The sequence below is a fragment of the Protopterus annectens genome, chromosome 1.part0, assembly GCF_019279795.1.
Source record: "Protopterus annectens isolate FY-2018-M chromosome 1.part0, PAN1.0, whole genome shotgun sequence".
NCBI lineage: Eukaryota > Metazoa > Chordata > Ceratodontiformes > Protopteridae > Protopterus > Protopterus annectens.
The window spans coordinates 1,890,795,965-1,890,817,431 of record NC_056725.1 but is presented as its reverse complement, the minus strand read 5'-3'; the positions used below and the strand labels follow the sequence as shown (position 1 = coordinate 1,890,817,431).

Here is a 21,467-nt window from a genome sequence, read left to right as displayed (position 1 = left end):
GTAGCTGCAGAAAGGATTTCTGGTTAAGTGCAAGCTGGCAATGAGCCAGACCAGAAGTGATCACTAGGTCGCAGCAGCTGTTAAGTCAGTATAAATTGTTAATGCTTAGTGATGTATGAGAGTTAGAAAAAGAGATGCAAAACATAGTGGCACAATGCTATGTAGCACATCTGACTACTCAGGATTACATGCCAAGGACTGTGACATACTATCCCATAAATTGCCATGCTGTAGAAACAACTAAATGTGTTTGTTGCAACTGCTACATGCTCTGCAGGTATTGTGTGTTTCCCAATATAGTCATGTCATTTTCTAAATTTAAAAGATGCCAGCCATGTGCCAAGCCACACATTCTACATCCTACAACTGCCGACACTGCTGAATCTATTTGCAGGGGATAGTCATACAGTAAGTGAAGGGAAGCTGCATTAAATTAGCATGTGACTTATTGTGCCTTGCCACGCTTGGTAATAATTCAAGAGGACCTATGGGGCCATCTTAGCTTGCTGCAAGCTCCTGTTACTAAAATGTCACATGTCAAAATTGAGCTTACAAACAAGTACAAAATATAGTATTTTTTTTATTGGGTCTGTGCCCTCCTAACCCCTCAGTGTGGGAACCTTCACCCACCCCCACATCGTCTTACTTAGATAGTGAACGAATTCTGAGGTCACAGTTGTTTCTTGTAAAGGTGCTCAGTATCAGGTTTAATTTCTATGAGCTGAGCTCATGATTAACTAAATGGATTTCAAGCTCCATTTCAAGGCCTTAGCTTGAATCACATTTTGCAATTCATCTTGTTTGAAGCCCTTGATAGTCCTTGTTGAGCTTTATTGCGTAGTGTTCAAAACAGATCCATAGGCTTTAGTTAATTATTTCATTCACTACTGCATCACAGCATGTAAGGCTACTTTTGTAGTTTGTATTTTTGCTGATGTTAGTCTTTTAGATGCACTTTTGAAATAAGATTTTATTTAAACCTACATTAAAGTACATATACATGAATGACACACTCTGTTACTTTTTAACACAATTTTGTAAAATTTTGTAAAATATTTTTCAGTCTGTTCCTAACATTGACCAGATGACATCTGATGTGGTCACAGAAAAAGAAACTGAGAATTTGCAAGCTGATGGTAATGGGGAAATAGCCCTTGCAGATTTACTAAGGGTAGTCAATCATGGAGTATATAAGGTCCAAAACAGCAACAGATTCAGTGCTCAACATAATGCCATGGATATTCTGAATGAGGTAAGTGTATGCATGCATTTAAGTTAAAATGAGCTGATTCTTTAAGTAATGCTTTTCATATCAGTCCTTATTTGTAAAACATCAGATATGGCAGTGTTGCCATATTGTCATTGTGCCACATATATCACCTTATATTTCATCTTTTTGGCTTACAAAGCTTGCCCGACCATTTAGCTTTCCTATAGGTGCCCACCAACCCCATTTTTCACTCAAGAGTGACAGTGAGTGTCCAAGCTATTATTTCCTGTGTAGGTGAAAGTCAAGTATGAGGAAGTACTGCATCCATAACAGTCAGAGATTTTAGCTTTTAGTCCCTACCCCTTCCAACGGCAGCTGAAATGCATGCCTCCACTGAAACATGGCCTGCTTTGTCATCACTCACGTAAGTGCAGTTGTACTGTATGCACATGTGCTGTAGACTGCAGCACATGCTCACAGGCTTGCAGAGGCAGGTGTACATCCCTGACTAATCTGCTTCCTGCCAAGATTCCTAAGCTGCCCTAGATGCCAGCAGCTCTGTTGTCCAAAACACCTTCTCCATCCCAGAATGAGCAAGCTGGTGTTATCTTCTGACTCCACCTCCCCCATTGATTTTCAAGCACCTCAGTTGTTCCTTGGACATCTGGGTCACTCAGGACTTTATCCCTCTGTGCCACAGAGCACAATTCATTTAACTGTTACTGTCTGACCCAATTCATTTCATTTATCCAGTCTGACTGTTGGTTCCTCAAGCAGCTTGTCAGATCTGATCCAGCAAAAGTAGCAATCTAGTCTTGAACCCTTTTAAATCTTAGCTTCCATCCTATAATTCCCCAGATTTCATTTGCTGCCTTAGAATTCAGACATGGTCATGACTCCTTTCAAAAAGCTAAGTGTTCCACATTTATATTTTTATAAATGTCTATTACATTTCTTATTTATTCTACATCTTTTAGTTAAATAAAACTATATTCTTCTGGATAGTTCACTTTCAGTCCCTTTGTGTTTCCACATTTGCATTTTGTTTTTTTTTTTTTACTTTTTTATTCTTGAGCCTTTAGCCTGCCTGTCTTGTGGTTAGAATGTGGATACTAAAGATAAGGAGAAGATTTTTAAGAAATCCATTCATTGTGTGCATTATGCCCACCTTGATATTTGAACAATCAGTGCATGATTTGCTTGGCATTTGAACATCTGACTGCTGATAGTTCCATCTGCAAAGTGTTTAGTCGGTGTGTATTATCAGACAAGAGAAACAAATTATTTATTTTATTTATTTATTTTCGGTTTCATTACCGGGGAAGTCCACTGGGCCAAAATGTGCCCATTTTCAGTGGAGGCCTGGGAAGAAAAGCTCCATAATACAAAAAAGGTTGCATAATGCAAAGGTAAAATGCATATATAAATTCATACAATCAGGAACAGCAAATGCATAAATTGTACATTATAAACGCAATTAAAGACAATAGATAACACAGTTTACAGGTATTCACATTCAGAGCAATAAGTTTCAACGGTCTGAAAAATTAGCATCTGAGGTTACTTGATATTTACAATATTTACATACTTGGAGTCAAGAGAGATAACTTGCTTAATCTGAGGATGTTAGCTTAGGTCTGTTTTAGGAGAATAGAAAATAAAGTTGTAGGGTAACGTGGAGCAAGGAGTATGGAGAGCTCAAAGGGGAAATTTCTTTGAATTTATGTAGGGTGAAAGCAGGAACATTTACGTTTAGTAGACAGGTATGAGAAAAGTTGGGTCTTGAAGAATTCAGAGTTAGGTATAGTCCTAAGTGAAGGAGGGAGAGAGTTCCATTTTTTGCCTAGAGTGAAAGAGAGAAGGAGTTGGCCTGCAGGACGTTTGGATTTGTGGCTAGAGATTAAATCTTGGTGTTCAGATCTCAGAGATCTGATTGGGATGTATGGGGGAAGGATATTTGTTAAGGCTGGGCATTTATCTGGATAGAATATTAATTTGTGAGCGGTGGTTAGTTGGAGATAGTCTAGGTGGTTAGAGAGTTCCAGCCAGTTCAGAGATTGTAGGGTAAGGCAGTGGTGAGTAGTGTTTTTGGATTTAGTTGCAAATTTAGAGATCTTATTATAGCAAATTTCAAGTTTAGAGGTGTTGGAAGAAGACAGGTTAGTTAGAAGAGGGGCTCCATATAGTAAAGAAGGTAGGAGGTAGGTAGTTGCTATAGTATGCCTGGAGGAGTTGGAGAGAAAGCGGTTATTCCTATAGAGCATAACTAGCTTTTGGTGGGTTTTCTTTATGTTTTGTTTTATGTGGATATCAAATTTAAGGTGTTCGTCTATGGTAATGCCAAGGAGTTTTGCAGAAGGGACCACTTCTATAGCAGTGTTGCTTTGGCTTAGAACTTTGAAAGCATTTTTGTCGAAAGAGAAAGCCCTGGAGGGAGGGAAATTTTAGATTTATTAGAGTTGAGAGAGAGATGGTTGTGGTGCATCCAGTTCTCAGTAGTGGAAAAAGCTATTTGGGTTTTAGTCAGTAGTTCAGGTAGGTTAGAGGCGGCACAGATTAAGGTAGAGTCATCAGCGTATTGGATAACTGTTGCGTCAGAGATGACAGTGTGAAGGTTATTTATGAAGATGTTGAAAAGCATAGGTCCGAGGATGGACCCCTAGGGAACACCGGTGGGTGTTGGCAAGAAGGAGGAGGTAGAGTTCTTCCATCTGACAGCTTGAGATCTGTCTGATAGGTAGCTGGAGAACCAGGATAGGGTGTCAGGGGAGAGATGAAGGTTAGTGAGATGAAAGAGAAGGTGTTTGTGGGATATGGTGTCAAAAGCTTTAGAAAGATCTAACAGTATTGTGGATACTAGTAATCCAGAATCCCGGGCTTGATTTACTGTTTCTAAGAAGGATAGTAAGGCAGTAATGGTGTTGTGGCCAGGGTGGAAGCCATGCTGGGTGGGTGTTATGAGGTGGTTCTGAGTTAAGAAAGGCATATGTTGGTGGTGGACACATTTTTCTAGAATTTTTGATATTGGCGAGAGTAGGGCAATTGGGCAGAAGTTGGAGATATTGGTGTTTTTGCCTCCTTTGTGAAGAGGTAGAATGAAGGCAGATCACCAAAGTTTGGGTACATATGACTCTTTAAAGATCTGTTAATTAGGATGCTGATAGGGAGAGCAATACCTTCAGCAACAGATTTGAGGAAGGAGGAGGGTATGTTGTCGGGGGCATTTGAGCATGGCTTTAGTTTGGATAGGAGTCTTTTTATGAAAGTAGTTGAAACAGGTTTGAGCTGGAAATTAAGAGGACAGTTATGAGGGTTGTTAGGAGTAGAGGAAAGAGAGTTGGATGGATTATTGTTTGGAAAATATTTGGTTAGATTAGCTATGGATTCTGTAAAAAATGTGTTGAAGTGAGAGCTTAGTTCTTAGTCAGTTATGCTAGGGTCATGGCATGGATTATTCCTGGACCCTGGATGGAGTAGGGAATTAACAAATTTCCAGAACTGTTTTGGGTTCTTGTTATTGTTGGACTGAAGTTTATTATAGTAGTTTTTTTTGTCCAAGGTGATTAGTTTTTTTACTTGGTTGTGGAGTTGGGTGTATTGAAGCAAGGTAGAAGGCATCTTATTTTTCTGGTAGAGCTTCCAGGATTTGTCCCTGCGATGCATGATTTGTTTTGTTTCTTTGGATAGCCAAGGAGCAGAATTAGCCTTGACTTGTTTGTTTCTTGGCGGGGCTTGGGAGTTGAGAGTTTTTAGGAAGATAGAGTTAAAATGTTCTACAGCATTGTCAAGCGGAAGAGTATTTAGGATTTGCCAGTTAATATGTTTAAAAGTGTTTGAGAAATTTGTGGGGTTGAAGTTGCTGAGATTACGAGTGTAGATGTAATGGTGTTGATATTGGGTGGTGTTAGCTGAGCGATGTATGAAAGCAGGGAGATGGTCATTAAAGGTGTCTGGGATAGTGCCAGCAAGAGTTATTTTGTTTGGAAGGGAGACTAGGATCCAGTTGATGATGGATCCTGGGAGGGTGGTTTTTGTTAGGATGAGTGGTTGTGTGGATTACTTGGGTGAAGTTGTAGAGGTTAATGAATAGGGAGGGGGAAGGTGAGTTCATTTTATTTCAATCAATATTAACATCGCCTAGAATGTAGGTTTCGAATTTTATTTCAGTTGAGGCCCAGTAAATAATATTTTCAAGGGTAGAGATGTTGTCGCCTGGGGAGATATATAGGGAGATAATGCAGATATTTTTATGTTTATTTAGTTGTAGGAGACTAGCTGTTAGTGCAGAATTTTTGAATTGTGGAGTTGGAATTTGTAGAGGGGTTAATGAAAGAAGGTTAGAGTAGATTAGCGCAGAGCCTCCACCTTTTTTGTTTAAACGGTCACTTCTATGGATGTGGAAACCAGGAGGTAGGATTTCAGAGTCAGCAATATGGATTTTAGCCAGGTTTCAGAGATGGCTAGGATGTCAGGTTGGTTGTGGCAAATCCAAGCTTGTATTTGGTGTATTTTGTTATTAAGGCTCTGGGCATTGATAGTAAAGAACTTAAGGGTGTTAAGTGAGGAAGCAGAAGAAGAAGAGGGAGGGGGAAAGGGGAGTGTGCAGTGGAAAAAGTAGGGGGTAGGGGAAGGAGTTGCTAGTCATGAGGCAAGGGCCAGGATTGGGATGGATATCTCCAGATAAGGCTAGGTCATTATAGGGAATAACTTTTAGCCTTTTGGGTTTGTTAAGTAGAAAGCTGTTTGGGGCTAGCAGTAGTTTAAGAGTGAAGTGATTTGTTGTGGTGGAGAAGAGTTTGGGATGGAATAGGTACACTAGGTTAGGAGGAATAAGAGAGGACGATATGATGTGGAAGTGGGTTGATAGAAATGGTTGCAGGTGAGTGCAAGGGATAGTTTGAGTAGGAGGTAGGTATAGAGGTGTTTTGGAAGAGTAAGAAGTAGTAAAATAAAGAGGAATTAGTAGTACAAGAAGGGAGCATGGGACATGGATAGTATAAAGGATTTGGGAGGGCATGTTTATAGAAGGGGGGATTGAAGAGAGAAATGTAGAGGAAGTGAGCAGGCTAATTGAGGTGGAGAGCTAAAGGAAGTAGATGGGATTGTAATTCTTTACAGGGGGAGAGAAAGAGACTAAGTGTAGTGAAGAGTGAATGTCAAGTGGAGTGTGAGGAGTAAGAGTGGGAGGGGTAATAAGGAGAGGACTGTGATTAGTTAATTGGTATCAGTGGGAGGGGTAAGTCAGGAATAAAAGGAGAGGTGCTGGGGTGGGTGGAATTTGGGGGCAGGGTAGGGGAGCGGAGTGAGCCCGCAGGGCGAACAGAGCGGGAAGAGACAAAGGCAGGGGAAATGGGAGGAAAACAATCAGTAGAGTGTGCGAGCCAGAAGGTAAGTTTGCAATGCTGTGAAGTAAGTTAAAAGACTGACAGCAAATTAGAGTTGTAGGTAGTTATATAAATGAATAACAGTAGAAGAAGGTCAGAGGCTTTATGAGGGATAGAGATAGGTATATGTAGACTGGAAAAGTGGATAGGTGATCCAGGGAGAATAGTGAGGGAGAGAGCAGTACAAGAGATGTCTATGAACTATGTAGGTGAGATAAGGTGAAGAGTAGGAAAGATAATAGAGACAGCAAAATGGTAGAGGAGCGCCACCTAGTGGGCATTCAGTTTGATACAACAGAGACCCCTGTAGGGGAATATCAGGTTAGGGGAAGGAAGGAGCTATCATGAGACAGAGTAGGGGTAAAAATATAAGAGGGAGAGTAGGGTTATTTAATGGACAAGAAAAGGGAAAGTTTTGGCTGCTGGCTAACCTGGCAGGGAAGCATACAGTGACCTACTAGAAAGTATGTATTACCTTTAAATATTGCAAAATGGCTAAAGCACTGCACATACTTTCACTGAAAATTCCTTGCAGGGAGCAGATAGGTTTTTAGTTTTAGATTTTAAATGTCCTTGTTTGTGGGTTCTTAGTATGGACTTCCGATAGGGTGCATTCAGGAGGTTAGAGCAGGATAGGCAGGAACACAAGCTGGAACATGCAAGGAGAGAAAAAGAGTAATGAAGCAGACAGTACAAGAGTCAGGAGTTTATAATCAGACAGTTATAACATACACAGTTAATTTTGCAAATTGAAAATTGGATAAAGCTGCTCTGAAAAATTAAGTTAAACACAAATACCATAATATTACAAAAAAACAAGGCACAGAATGGGTAAAATGTGATTAATAGTAGACACAGCACACATTCAGCTAAGCGACAGAGTCTGATAACTAAGTTATAATCCAAGAATGTATGAAATGCATTAGGATTCGGGCAGATTAGTATTTTAAAATACAACTAGCACTAGCGACAGAGACTGATATTTACTTGTACTCCTAGTATGTATAAATACATCAGGATTCAGGCAGAGCGGCATTTTATAATGCAACTAGCACATTTCCAGTTAAATTGACTAACACAAGCCCCAAACAGCTGTTTTAATAATCCGTGTGCAGAGCACAGTGTTAGTACAGGGATTGCACAGTATTTGGATTCAGATAGAGAAGATATAGTTAAACTATAGCTAGCGCAGTTTCAGTAAGTGACTAAAACAGGCCCCACTTAACATATGGATTCAGAGTGGCATTTTAAATACAACTAGCACATTTCCAGTTAAGCTGAGTAACACAAGCCCCAAACAGCTGTTTTAAGACTCCGCGTGCAGAGCGCTGAGATAGTAGCGCGACTGCAAAATATTCAGAGTCAGATAGAGAAGTTGTAGTTTTAATACAGATAACACAGTTTCAGTAAGCGATTAAAACAAGCCCCACATAGCATTTAGATTCAGATAAGTAGTTGCAGTTTAAGAAAAAGCTAGCACACTTTCAGTTGAGCAACTAAACAAGCTTCACACAACTGTTAAAAGAACAACGTGCTAATCATTGAAGTTTGTTGAGCGTTAACAATTACATTTCCATTAGGATTCAGTCCAAAAAAAGTTTCCGAATAACAAATAACTAGCAGCCTTTCAATTAAACAACTTAAACAGCCCTAGCAGCTGAGTAAAAGCTTACATTACATCAGGATACAGATAGGAAAAAATAAAAATGAAAAATAATTGCAATTTATATATTAACTAGTGCAACTACAGTTTAGTGACAAAGAAAGGAGAATAAGCTCCTAACAGCTGAAATCAGAGACCGCGTGCAAAGCGCTACATTAAGTAAGCGTTTGCAGCCTGAGAGCAAAGTACACACAGTTCACATTCCAAGATGACCATTGAAGGCAGGCACAAACATAATTTAATTTAAAAACGTTAGTTAAGCGGCTGAGACCTTCAGAGGATGTACATACTGTAGGAAAATGTGAACGCTGGAGCCAGAGGTGCACAGCAGCCAGGGGCAGGACTGTAGAATAAAGATGGCGCCTCCTCGAATGGGGTAGCTAAATGGAGTGAGTGGAGGAAGTTAGGCAGAAAGGGGAGGAGTGAGTGGGCTGAAAGAGGAGGGAGAGTAAACAGTGAGTGCCATTACAGATCGGAAGCTGTGAAATAAACTGCAGCAGGTGAGACAGTTCAGTTTAGAGACAGGAAGAGGAGTGGAGAAAGGTAGGGAGAGTAGAGTTGGAAAAATACAGGGTCTGAATCAGGAATAGTTGGCAGGGAGATGAGGGGAGGGGGAGTAAGACCAAGTGTAGAATGGAAAGGATAAGAAATGTGAGACGAGAGCCAAAGGCAGGAGAAATTATCAAAGGCTTTGTATCTCTGGATTCAGAACCAGAGTGAAACAGGAAGGAAAGAAAGAAATGACTTAGGGAAAGACAGATAGCCCAAAGGTAAAGATAAGCAGTCAGACCCAAAGAAAGGGAACTCTGAGGAGTTCCCTCCTACAGTAGCGTCTAAAGTACCTAGGTTATAGCTGACTTCTTCATTGGTTTTATCACTGTCTCCAACCTTGGCTCCTCCTCCACTGGAACTGATTGTTATCAACGATAATTTCCCTTGAGGTGTGGTTTGAGGCACTTTTTTGAGAGATGGCTCTCTAGGCTTCCTTCCCACCTACATTTCAGTTGTCCATCAGGTCTTTCAGGTCCTTCAAGAGCGATCCTGAAATGAAGCTAGATTGAATGATGAATGCTTTCATCAACACATAGATAAATATGGATGCCTTCCCTTTCCCTCTGCTCTGTTAGTGGAAGAGGCTGGTTCCTCATCTCCTTTGTTAGCTCCTTCCCCAATCTGATATTTGGTGCCAACAACTTTTATCTTTGGTGTCAATCATACCCCTACCTTTAGTGGGATTTTGGAACTCATGAACCAGAGGGGAAAATGGCCCACAGACTGTCCCTTTCAGGACAAGACTTTTTTGAGGCATATGGTTCAACCCTCTCTATTTCTCAGGTTGTCTGTCCAGTGGAAGGATCCCAACAAGCTTCTTCAGTGACTCAAAGACAAGCACTTTTGTATCAAGAATTCTTTAGTTAATTACGGCTTTGTGGCAGTGGCTGCCAAGAAAGAGCTGATGGATGACTCAGCCTCTGTTCATCTAACCAAATGTAGTCTAGGACAATGGACAGAATGGGAAAACGGGAGTATGCTTCAGCCACATTCGCACTGTGGACTTTGAACTATGCCAGTCATATGACCTGATTTCAGAGAGATCTGGCAGAGCAAGCATTAGTATGTCTGAAAAGACCACCCACTATAAACTCTAGAAAACAGCTAGAAACTACCTTGGGCACTATTGTTAATGTCACCAAGCTCTGCCTGTGATTCATGCATAATGCAGCCAACAGAGCAGCGAGAACAGTGAGCACAGGAGTTATGTTGAGATGACAGGACTGGCTTCACTTTTGTCTTTTTGCAGACAATTACAAAGTATCCTTTACTAACTCTTCTTATAATGGACCTTCATTGTTTGGTCTGCCTGTCAACAAGAGAATGTAGAGTTGCAAACAGGATATAAAGACATTGTCTGCTATAGGTGATTCATTTGAGGCCCCACAATGCTCTTGTAGTAGGAACCAAAAGAGGTCCAAGTGTCTATAGTTTAGAAAATACTGACATCAACCCTTGAGTCCACCTCTGCCAGGGTCAGCCATGGCAGAGGCATCTCCATTTGTGAAGATAGACCCAGAGGTCATAGAAGCCCACAAAATCAGGTATGTGGAGGGCTTTTCTCTGACAGACAGCCTAAGCATCTCTGAAGGGTTGCCAGACTTTTCCCATCTGGAGGCACTCAGGGGCTGTTTGTCCCTGTATCTACTTTCATGAGTAGCCATCTAGAGGCTATTATATACCCTTTTTCCAGCCTCCTCCCCAACAAATCAGCTACTTGCACATGTAACTCCCCACCAGTGAAAAGTGGTCAGAAGAGAAATCTCCTCTCTTCCCCAAACACAAGCCGTCAAAAAGGTTGCACCAGACCAAACAGGGTCAAGTTATTACTCTACGTTATTTTTGGTTTTAGTAAAAATCAAGGACCTCAGACCCATATTGGAACAAAGTGATCTCAACCAATACATAAAAAAGACCTGGTTTAGTTTGGTCATGATGCAAGTCATAATGCCTGTTTGCCATCTCTACAGTCAAATGATTGGATGTACTGATTTGAACTCCATGATTCGTACTTTCACATCAAGACTGCAAAAGAATCCAGGATGTTTCCACAATTCTGCCTAAGAGCCAGCCACTTTCAGTTCAGAGACATGCCTTTCAGTCTCACAGCAACCCCCCCCCCTTTGGATGTTCAGCAAGTGCATGGCTTTAGTAGCAGCGAACTTAAGGCTGCTTGAGAGCAGAGCTTTTCTATATCTAGATGACTGGCTCCTTGCTGACATATCAAAATAATCTCTCCTCAATGCCAAGGAGTATTTGCATCAAATCTGCCTGTCATTAGGAATTTCTGTCAGCTACAAGAAGTCCTATCTGTAGCCATCACAGACAATTCAGTTAATCAGATGTCACATAGACACCAGGTCCTTTTCTTCATCTCTTTCTCCAGAAAGAGTCCAGCCATTAAAATTTGCAGTCCAGAATCTTTTAAAGCTGTTGTCTTCTCCAGGTTGACTATTTTAATGCTGCTTCTAGTCAGGTTCTCTGATTCTAATTGCTACATATTGGCCAGGACAAATCTGGTTCCCCCTTCTCAGGCATCACTTCAGAACCCCCTCCCCCCATGACATTTGTCCCAAGGAATGATCTCTTTCCCCTTTCTTTGGGGTTGTCTTAACTGGATCTCCTCAACCTCAAGCTAACTGCATGATTTCTTCAGTTCCAGTAATAGCCAGAAACCCTTTCTTGTCTCAACAGGTGGTTCACATACTCTCTGCATCCCAAAAGGAATCTACTCATGAAGTATACAAAAGCAAATGGACATGTTTTGCTACCTGGGCATCAGCTCAGGAAATAAATCCATGTACTGCTTTTATTCCACAGATGCTTCTCTTGCTTACAGAACTATTTTCTTTGGGTTCTAGCCACTTCATGATTAAGGTTCAGCTTGCTGCTGTCTCTAACTTTTATAAAGGCTTTGATTCTCATTAATTGGCCTCTCATACATCTTTAAAGGCCTTCCTTTGGGGTACATTTCTGCTTTATCCACCAATCAGGGAGCCAGTCCCTTCAAGGGATTTCAGTTGTGTGTTTGAAACCTTAACAAAGGTACAGTTTGTGCAAGTTTCTTCCACTTTCCTAAAATTCCTATCTTGGAAAATGTTATTCCTGGTGGTGATAACTTCTGCCAGGAGAATTTCTGAGCTGCATGCACTGTCATCTTTTCTGTTCTACTTAGTCTTTCACAAAGACAAACCCCCAGATTCTCCAAAGCTTGCACGGGGTGCAAGATCGGTGCAGGGACTCAAGCAGGCAATATGTCTGCCATGCGATCCAGGAAAATCTTGTAGGGGCGTGCACGAGAGCTTCTGCACTAATCTTGCACGGACAAAGCCCTTGTATGCAAATCACCCCATTTACAGGAAAAATCTATGCAAATGAGGTGAATTTGAAATCCAGGAAGCTTGCGACCGTCTGTGCAGGACTAGTGCAATCAGCAGAAATGTACTCGGTTAGTAACCGAGTACATTTCTTCAAAATCCAAAACGGAGCTATGACAGCCCCAAATAAATGCTGCATATCATGTAGTAAGCATACCAGTGGGAAAGTATAAGGCCATTGGCATTGCAAACAGTAAAAAAAATTTAAAAATCAACTATAATTCTTATTAGCAGATCTTGGCTGTTTAAGCGTAGGGCAGCGGCGCGCAAACGGGATTGGGGGAAAATAACGAAACAAACCTAAATTAAGCATTCTAACTAAATTCAGTCTTCAGCCATGCAAGTCAATGGCAGGCAGAAGACAACCTGCCTAGTGAGTAGTGGTTGCTAAGGAGGGAGGCTGAGTGTGAGACATGTAACTATGCATTAGCAGGCAATTCTATGCAAATGAGGGGAAGGATAATGAATCCCAGCTTTCCCCAGGATGTGAGGCAGGTCCCAACAGTGTAAGAGTAGGACTATCTGGGTGCAAGCCTAGGAGGTAAGTAACATTATGGGGGTGTGTCAGGCATACTGTAAGCGAATTGGAGCCCTGTGGCTTGGGGTTACTCCTAGCTTAGCACACCTAAGCTAGGAGGTGTGTCTAAACCTGCCTAGCAGTCTTTACAAAGCCTAAGGGTCGTACAGGAAGAAAAAAGAGGTTAAACCAGGAAATAGCAGCAGTGTGCACATTTGAGCACTCGGTTTGCACGGCGTGCAAACGGGCTTAAACAGGAAGGCAATGGGAAGGGAAAACAGCAGTAGGAAGGTAATCAAGGAGAACTAGCTTAGCTGGCAGTGAAATGTATCAGAATCAGCCAGTTACACAGGCAGCAGACCAGTCCAGCCCAGAACACTACTATGAACTAAGCAAACCCCTTCCCCTCTAGTTTTTCCCACACTCTACACCACCTGTGTATACAAGCAGGAAAATTTTAACTAACAAACCTACAAAATGAGAAGGGCTGCAGCAGGCAACATAGAACAACATGTGCAAGAGGCTGAGGGTGGTGAGGATGTGAATGCTGCTGAACAACCCATACTGAGGAGATGGAGAAGAGTGAACAGACCCAGGGTAACCTACCAGGGGCTACATGAGCTGGAGATAGTGGAGCGTTATAGGGTGGACAGAGACCCCCTACAGCAATGTGTTGAGCTGTGCCAGCCACACCTGTCACACTAAACTGACCGAGGGAAACCCATCCCAGTGGATACCAAGGTATGTGTAGGCCTAGGTATACTAGCCACAGGTACCTGCCAAAGCACAACTGGGATATCATGTGGATCTTACAGGCATCAGCATCCAGAGTATTCCACCAGCTCCTGGATGCCATGTCAGCACATGCCAGTGAGCATGTATATTTCCTCAACACATGTGAGGTGTTGACCAGCAATATGTGTCTCTTCCACCAAATAGCAGAATACCCTGTGGTAGTGGGTGCTATAGACTGCACGCACATATGCATCAAAGCACCACCAGGTGAGCAGGGTGGGGCCTACATCAACCGCAGGCGCATCCCCTCCATCAACTGCCAGGTTGTATGTGATGCCCAGGGCATTATAATGAATGTGTGTGCAGGCTGCCCTGGAAGCTATGATGATTCCACATATGTCACCTGATGCAGCTGTAGCAGAGATCTGCCAATGGGGACATCCCCTACGGCCACCTAGTGGGGGATGCTGGGTACACACTGGAGCCATGGCTGATGACACCCATCAGAAATGCACACACACCTGAACACCGAGACCATAATGAGGCACACGCACAGGCCAGACATATAATAGAGCATATGTTTGGGATGCTCAGATCACGGTTCCGGTGTCTGGACACATCCGGTGGAGCACTGCAGTATTCACCAGCTACATGTACCCAAATTGTTATGGTATGTGCTATGTTACACAATATGATCCTGTGGAAACAGCTGCAGCAGGAACAGCCTGGGGACAGGTCCACACAGCCCCCCACTGATGCCAAGGCCTGCACAGGCACAGAGTGACCTGGAGGAGGAACAACCTGAGCCTGCCCCAGTAGGCAGAAGGAGGCGTGCCCAGTATGCTCTGGCCTTGGCATAGAGGCAACACATAGCATGTGCACTGACACAGTAGGGACCCAGGGAATGACACCTCTCTCTGACTCGCACATACAGTAGGTTTATGTATGAGACCACTGACATTGTTATTACAGGCTACCAAAGGGTTATTAGCATTAAAGGGTTATACAACTGCCAGACGAAGGGGGTTGTTTATGTGGCTTTATGCCAGACATGTAACACCTATTACATAGGAAAAATGGAGAATGAATTAAGAAAAAGAGTGTATCAGCACAACTATGCCATTAGGAGGCAGAATGAGACCAACGTGCTATATAGACATAGTGCTATATGTAAAGATTTAAAAAAAACATTTTGTGTGCTGGAAAAGGTTAGAAGGCAGGAAAGAGGTGGAAACTGGCCGAACTTTGTTGAATATAGGGAAATTTTTGGCAGGTTTTGCTAAATGCAAGTAACCCGCCGGGTCTTAATGACAGCATTTCAATTAGTAGCCTTCTGAATTTAAGGGCGGAAGAAATTTAAATGTAAATAAAAATATGTTCTAAACAGGAGGAATGTATGAAAAGTACTTAGTGGATAGGTTGTTGTAGGTAGTTTAACAAGTGAAAACATTTTTATAGTTATGATTTAGATGTATTTATTAGAAATAATTGTGGAGTTTTACCATTGAAGGTATGTATAGGAATTTTTAGCAGGGAGTGTAGTAGGGATGAAATGACAAAAGGAGAAAATAATGTTTCATGAACAAAAATAAATATAGGGGGTAGTTTCAAATGTTAGGCTTGATTTTAGACAAATGTAATGTATGTTTCTTTAAGGAAAGATATCACATGATTGATATATGATATTTAAATGGAAGGAAATGATGTGCATGTTTGTATCTGATGAAGTTCTGTTTTTATGGTGGAATAAAGGAACGAAAGAGCTTATACAGCCTTTCCTTGAAGCTGGTGGTGTTGCCTTATTTTCATTGGAAAGCCCTGCACTTTGTTTATATATGGTGACTTTTTATTCTGGTTATTGTGGTTATGAACCTACCAATTGCCATATGGAGTAGAATGTGTCTTTACCTATTGCTATGATATGGATGTGAGCATGCAAGGGAATTGAGTGGCTGAATGTTATGGCAGCAGACAGTAGACACCCATAGTGGCACCATGACATCTGTAACACATACTGGAGTCACCATAGTAGCCAGTACTACACAGGGTGGGAAAACCCACTTCAAAAAATGTGCTGAGCGATATGTGTGTCCATATTACCTACACATGCCAGTCAGGATGGTTCACATATCCAACAACAGTGTCAGCCAGTGGGACAGGTGTAGACAAACCCAAACAGAGCCTGTGCCATGGCACCAGAATGATGGCTATGGTTAACCTCCCCCCCCAGGCCTACACAGACAGACCACAGCAGGGCAAGCAGTGGGATGTTGGTTCTGAAGGGTAGTAAGTCAGACAATAATATGTGGGGTAACCAAAGCCACAATCTTTAGTACACTGGTATGCCTCTAGCCAGCATGATAGGTAAGACTACAGACTGAAATGGAGTACCCGACATACCAGTACAGTGTCAGCAAATGTATACAAGTGTCAGGTGTGCTCTCCCATCTTATGTAGACATATAGTAACAGTCAGGTGTGCCCCCCCCAATCCTGTGTAGAAATGTAGAAATAGTCAGGTGTGCACTCCCCCCAACCTACATAGAGATATAGTAACAGTCAGGTGTGCCTCCCCTCAATCCTGTGTAGAGATGTAGAAACAGTCAGGTGTGTCCCCCCACTATGCAGAAATGTAGTAACAGTCAATGCCAAATGATTGATGGATACCCTGCAGAGACAGCATGCTACCTGTCAGTGTACAACACAAAGGTCAGCACTGAAGTACAAACTACCTGGACCTGACCCACATCGGCCATATTGGGCATGCTCATACACTTAGAGAAATGAAGGCAATGTAAAGCAACAACATACTGAAAGGTCACACTGGGCATGTGCACACACCTAAACACATGAAGGTCATGTCTGCAAACACCAGTAGACCAGATATATCTGGCAGTCACAGTTGTTAGTGCAGACACTCATCAGTATGCACCACTTATGCCTTGCACACACAGTGGATATGAATACAGACAACACACTATAATAAGCCAAAGGTAGATGGACATAGATGTGTGGAAGCAGGTGACTGTGACAGGGAGCCATCCAGGCCTTTCCCACCCAGCACACAGCCAAAGGGCCCCAAACACATGATGTGCAGATGTCACTCATTGCAGATTCTAGCCACCAGTATCTGTCAGCATTACAGACCATGTGGTGCACGTGCCATCTGTGCAACATGACTGTACAACGAAGTAGACATCTAGCAACTGTATACACGTACCTGTGAAATATGACCCTGTGTGTGTCCACATGTGGCGTGTTAACCCCTACATGAATGGGTAATGGCCCATGCACACACACATTGCCCTCCCCATAGCCCTGCTATGACAAGCCCACTGAGGTCATCCAATTTGAAATACACAATTGGGAGAGTTGTAGCCTAGCAATCTCCATGGCACATCCCATAATGGCGTACTGCTGTAGTGTGATAAGCTAATTAGGTAGGACTTCAAATCCTGCACTTGGCACCTGTGTGTGTTTGTGTGCGTGTCTGTCTGACTGTGTAGAGATTAATGCTTTTAAGGGTAGTCACACTCCCAACAATTTAAATACACAACTTAAGCAAGGCTGCTGATGTCATCCACCTAGAAATACACCTCTGGGAAGACTGTAGCCCAGTAATCTCTATAGCACGTCCTGTAACTGCATACTGCTGTCATGTGATAAAGTAGTTAGGTAGGTGTTCTAATCCCAGGCATGGCAACTGGGTGCGTGTTTGTGTGTGTGTGTGTGTGTGTGTGTGTGTGTGTGTGTGTGTGTGTGTGTGTGTGTGTGTCTACCTGTCTGTGTAGAGAGCAATGCTTTTTAGGCTATTCACACTCCCTACAATTCAAATGCCCAACCTTTGCAAGGCTGCTGATGTCATCCACCTAGTAATAGACCTCTGGGAAGCTGTATACCAGTAATCTCTGTAGCGCATCCTGTAACTGTGTACTGCTGTAGTGTGCTAAACTGGTTAGGTAGGAGTTCTATCCCCAGACATGGCAACTGTGTGTGCTTGTTTGTGTATGTCTATCTGTCTGTGCAGAGAGCAATGCTTTTTAGGCTAGCCACACTCCCCACAATCCAAATGCTCAACCTTTGCAAGGCAGCTGATATCATCCACCTAGTAATACACCTCTGGTAAGCTGTAATCCAGTAATCTCCGTAGCGTGTCTCCTGTAATTGTGTACCGCTGTAGTGTGATAAACTAGTTAGGTAGGAGTTCTATCCCCAGACATGGCAACTGTGTGTGTGTGTGTGTGTGTGTGTGTGTGTGTGTGTGTGTGTGTATCTGTCTGTCTGTGTAGAGAGCAATGCTTTTTAGGCTAGCCACCATCCCCACTATCGAAATGCTCAGCCTTTGGAAGGCAGCTGATGTCATTCACCTAGTATTACACCTCTGGGAAGCTGTAGCCCAGTAATCTCCGTAATGCATCCTGTAACTGCGTACTGCTGTAGTGTGACAAACTAGTTAGGTAGGAGTTCTATTCCCAGACATGGTGAGTGTGTGTATCTGTCTGTGTAGAAAGCAATGCTTTTTAGGCTAGCCACACTCCCCACAATACAAATGCTCAACCTTTGCAAGGCAGCTGATGTCATCAACCTATTAATACACCTCTGGGAAGCTGTAGGCCAGTAATCTCCATAGCGTGTCCTGTAACTGCACCTTGCTGTAGTGTGATAACCTACGTAGGCAGGTGTTCTATTCCCTGACATGGATGTGTGTGTGTGTTCCTGCTTTTGAGTCCATTCACAGACACTACAACCTCCAATGGTCCACTTTGACAAGTGTGCCAATGTCATCAACTGTGAAATACACCTTTGGGGACATTAGAGGCCAGTAATCTTTGTGGTGTCTGCTGTAACTGTGTACTGCTGTAGTCTGATAAACTACTTAGGTAGGAGTTCTAACCCCAGCCTTGCCAACAGTTTGTGTGTCTGTCTGTGTAGAAAGCAATGCTTTTTAGGGTAGGCACACACCCTACAATTTAAATGCTCTACCTTGGTAAGGCTGCTGATGTCATCCACCCTGAAATACACCTCCGGGAAGGTTGTAGCTCAGTAATCTCTGTAGCGCGTGCCATAACTGCATACTGCTGTAGTGTGATTCAGAACTCTGGCAGAGTTCTGTACCCACCCATGGCAGTTCTGGATATTTTGTGTGTGCTCTACTGTCTGTGTAGGGAGCAATACATTTTAGGCTAGTCACACTCAGTACATGGTCAAATGACAAGTACAAATATGACTGTGTCATTGTCCATGTTGGTGTGAATGACCTGAGACATACCTCCCTGGACTACATGAAAAGAGACATGGAAGAGCTCTCTGATCTTGTAGCCCAGGCAGGTATGACCCTAGCCCTGAGTAGCATTCTGCCATCACCCAGAATGATACCGCAGTAGAAGGACAAAATGATTGACTTCAACAATTGGCTAAGTTTCTGGTGCCTTTCTAAGGGGATCCAGTATCTGTCTGCTTGGGATGACATGGTTGACAGACCACGATGCTTTGCCACAGATGGCCTGCACCTGTCACCCCTGGAATTCCAGATACTGGCTAAGGCTCTTGCTGCCCCTATAGTGCCTTTTTTAGGCAAGATTCAAATAACAAATTCACCACCGTAACAGGAACAGGCAAGCAAAAACTGAGGGCAATGCTACTCAATGCTAGAAGTCTAAATCTCAAAATGCACTCACTCGAGGCACTCCTTAAAATGGAGAACATCAATATCTGTGCAGTGACTGAGACCTGGTTCAAGGCTTCAGAGAGCACCCCTGCACTACCAGGCTATAACTCATACCACATGTAACCTGGACCGAAGCACCAAAAGTGGAGGTGTGTCCATATTCATTAAGGATATCCACACCTCCAGGCTAGCTGCTCAGCATAATGCATCCGAGGTTATCCAAGTGCAAATAACTCTGGGCAAAACTGCAATCCAAATTGTAACATGCTACAGATCCCCCACCATGCCCCAGGATTCCCACTCCTCTTTTCTTGATGTACTGGAGAATATTAGGGTTCAACCAAACACCCTAATAATGGGTGAATTCAACTACACCACCATTAACTGGGAAAACTACTCATGTACCAAATCCTTAGCTCAAAGCTTTCTGTAATTCATAAACTCCAATGCCCTGGATCAACTTATCCACACCCCCACCAGGGGCAGCAATATCCCAGACTTAGTCATTACCAACATGAGTGACCGGTGTTCCACACCTGAAGTCAAATCGTCGTTGGTCTGATCCGACCGTAAGCTAATCAACCTTGATATCCACATCCCGCTCCCACCCCCCATTAAGGAAACCACTGTAAAAAATTTCTGCAAAGCCAACTTCATGCTTTCTAAGACAGAAGTGGTGAACTTCATGACACCCATGCAGATGGACAATACAGTTATAACTGCTGAATCCTACACAAATGCACTCTATAAGCACTTAAACGAGTGCATGGATCATGCTATCCCAAACAGAACCAAGATGCTATCCTCCAGAAAAAGGAAGACAATCTGGTGGTCCCCTGCCAAAAACAAACTGTACAACAGAAGGAAGAAACTGTTGCAAAAGAGAGTAAAATCCCATGAGTGGAGGAGCTCCCTGGTCAGCCTCAGTAAGAAGGTGAGATCCCTTATAAGATCCTCCAAAGCTAGCTACGAAAACAAAATTGCCCCTAATTCTAAGAACAACCACAAAACATTCTATAGCTGTGTCAAGAATCTCGATGGCAACACCCAGATCTGTGCTGAGCTACAGCACATCGGCACGAAAATTACAGAACCAACTGATATTGCCAACATCCTGGCAGATAGGTTCAGTGCTAACTTTACCCCCCCACCCCCTAAAAGGCCCATATCTATACAGGAAGAATGCAGAGTCCCTGTAATCACAACTACGCAGGTAAAAACTGCATTCTCTAAAGCCAAAAACACAGCATCCATGGGAATGGACAACATTCCAGGCTGCGTTTTACATGAACTTCAGAACGAACTGGTTCCCCACTCCCATGTTCAATAATAGCCTCACATCAGGCTTTGTTCCCACTGAATGATGCACAGCAACAGTTATCCCACTCCACAAAGGGGGAGCCACCACTGATCCTGGGAACTATCGACTTATTAGCCTGACGAGCCTGGTCTGCAAGGCCATGGAACGTATCATCATGGAACTCATAAACAAAGACATTGGTAACCTCCAAACTCTGGATCCCACCCAGTTCGGGTTTGTGAAAGGCAGATCATGCCTCCTGAACCTGATCGACTTCTTTGATGCAGTCATCAAAGCCGTAGATGAGGGTAAGGTGGTTCACACAGCCTATCTTGACCTCGCCAAGGCTTTCAACACCATCCCCCATTCTGGAATTGTAGCTAAGCACACTAAACTAGGTATAAATCCCTACTTCACAAGATGGGTTGCCAACTGGCACACTGACAGAACCCACACTGTAAAAGTTGCAGACTGCAAATCTGACCTCAAAGCAGTGACAAGTGGAGTACCACAGGGTTCCGTCCTGGGACATCTCCTGTTTGGTATCTACTTCTCTGAAGTACAGGCTAACACAGAAGGCCTCTGGCTATCAAAGTTCACAGATTACTGCAAACAAGGGGCCATAGTCAAGTCCCCAAATGATGTGGACATCCTACAGAAGGGCCTCGCTGAGACAGATGCCTGGTGTCAGAGCCATGGCCTCAAGCTCAATGCCAAAATGTGCAGTGTCATCCCCTTTGGTAAAAACTCTGTAACCATGAACTACCACATAGGCAGCAATCTATTTAACACTAAATGTGTGATAAGAGACCTTGGGACCCAGGTGGACAGTATTCTCTACTTTGATAGTCACATTGCCACAATAGTCAGGAAGTCCTTCTAGGTCTCACACCTCATCATAAAAGGGTTCTCATCCAGGAAAAAAGAGGTCATTGTTCCACTCTACTCAACACTCATTAGACCCATTATAGAGTACAACTGCCCTTTTGGAATGTACCTCACAAGACATCTTCAGCAGCTGGAAAGGCCACAGAAGTACCTCACAAAGAGGATTACTGGCCT

At 43.0% G+C, this 21,467-nt stretch overlaps 1 protein-coding gene across 1 annotated transcript in view; it reads left to right on the top strand.

The window, feature by feature from the left end:
* The window catches only part of SPEF2 (sperm flagellar 2), a 2,540,087-nt gene that overhangs the window by 2,277,873 nt on the left and 240,747 nt on the right, over positions 1-21,467 (top strand). Inside the window, exon 28 of the mRNA XM_044069998.1 lies at positions 1,064-1,252. Within this exon, the coding sequence (XP_043925933.1) occupies positions 1,064-1,252 (189 nt within the window). The remainder of the gene's footprint in view (positions 1-1,063; positions 1,253-21,467) is intronic.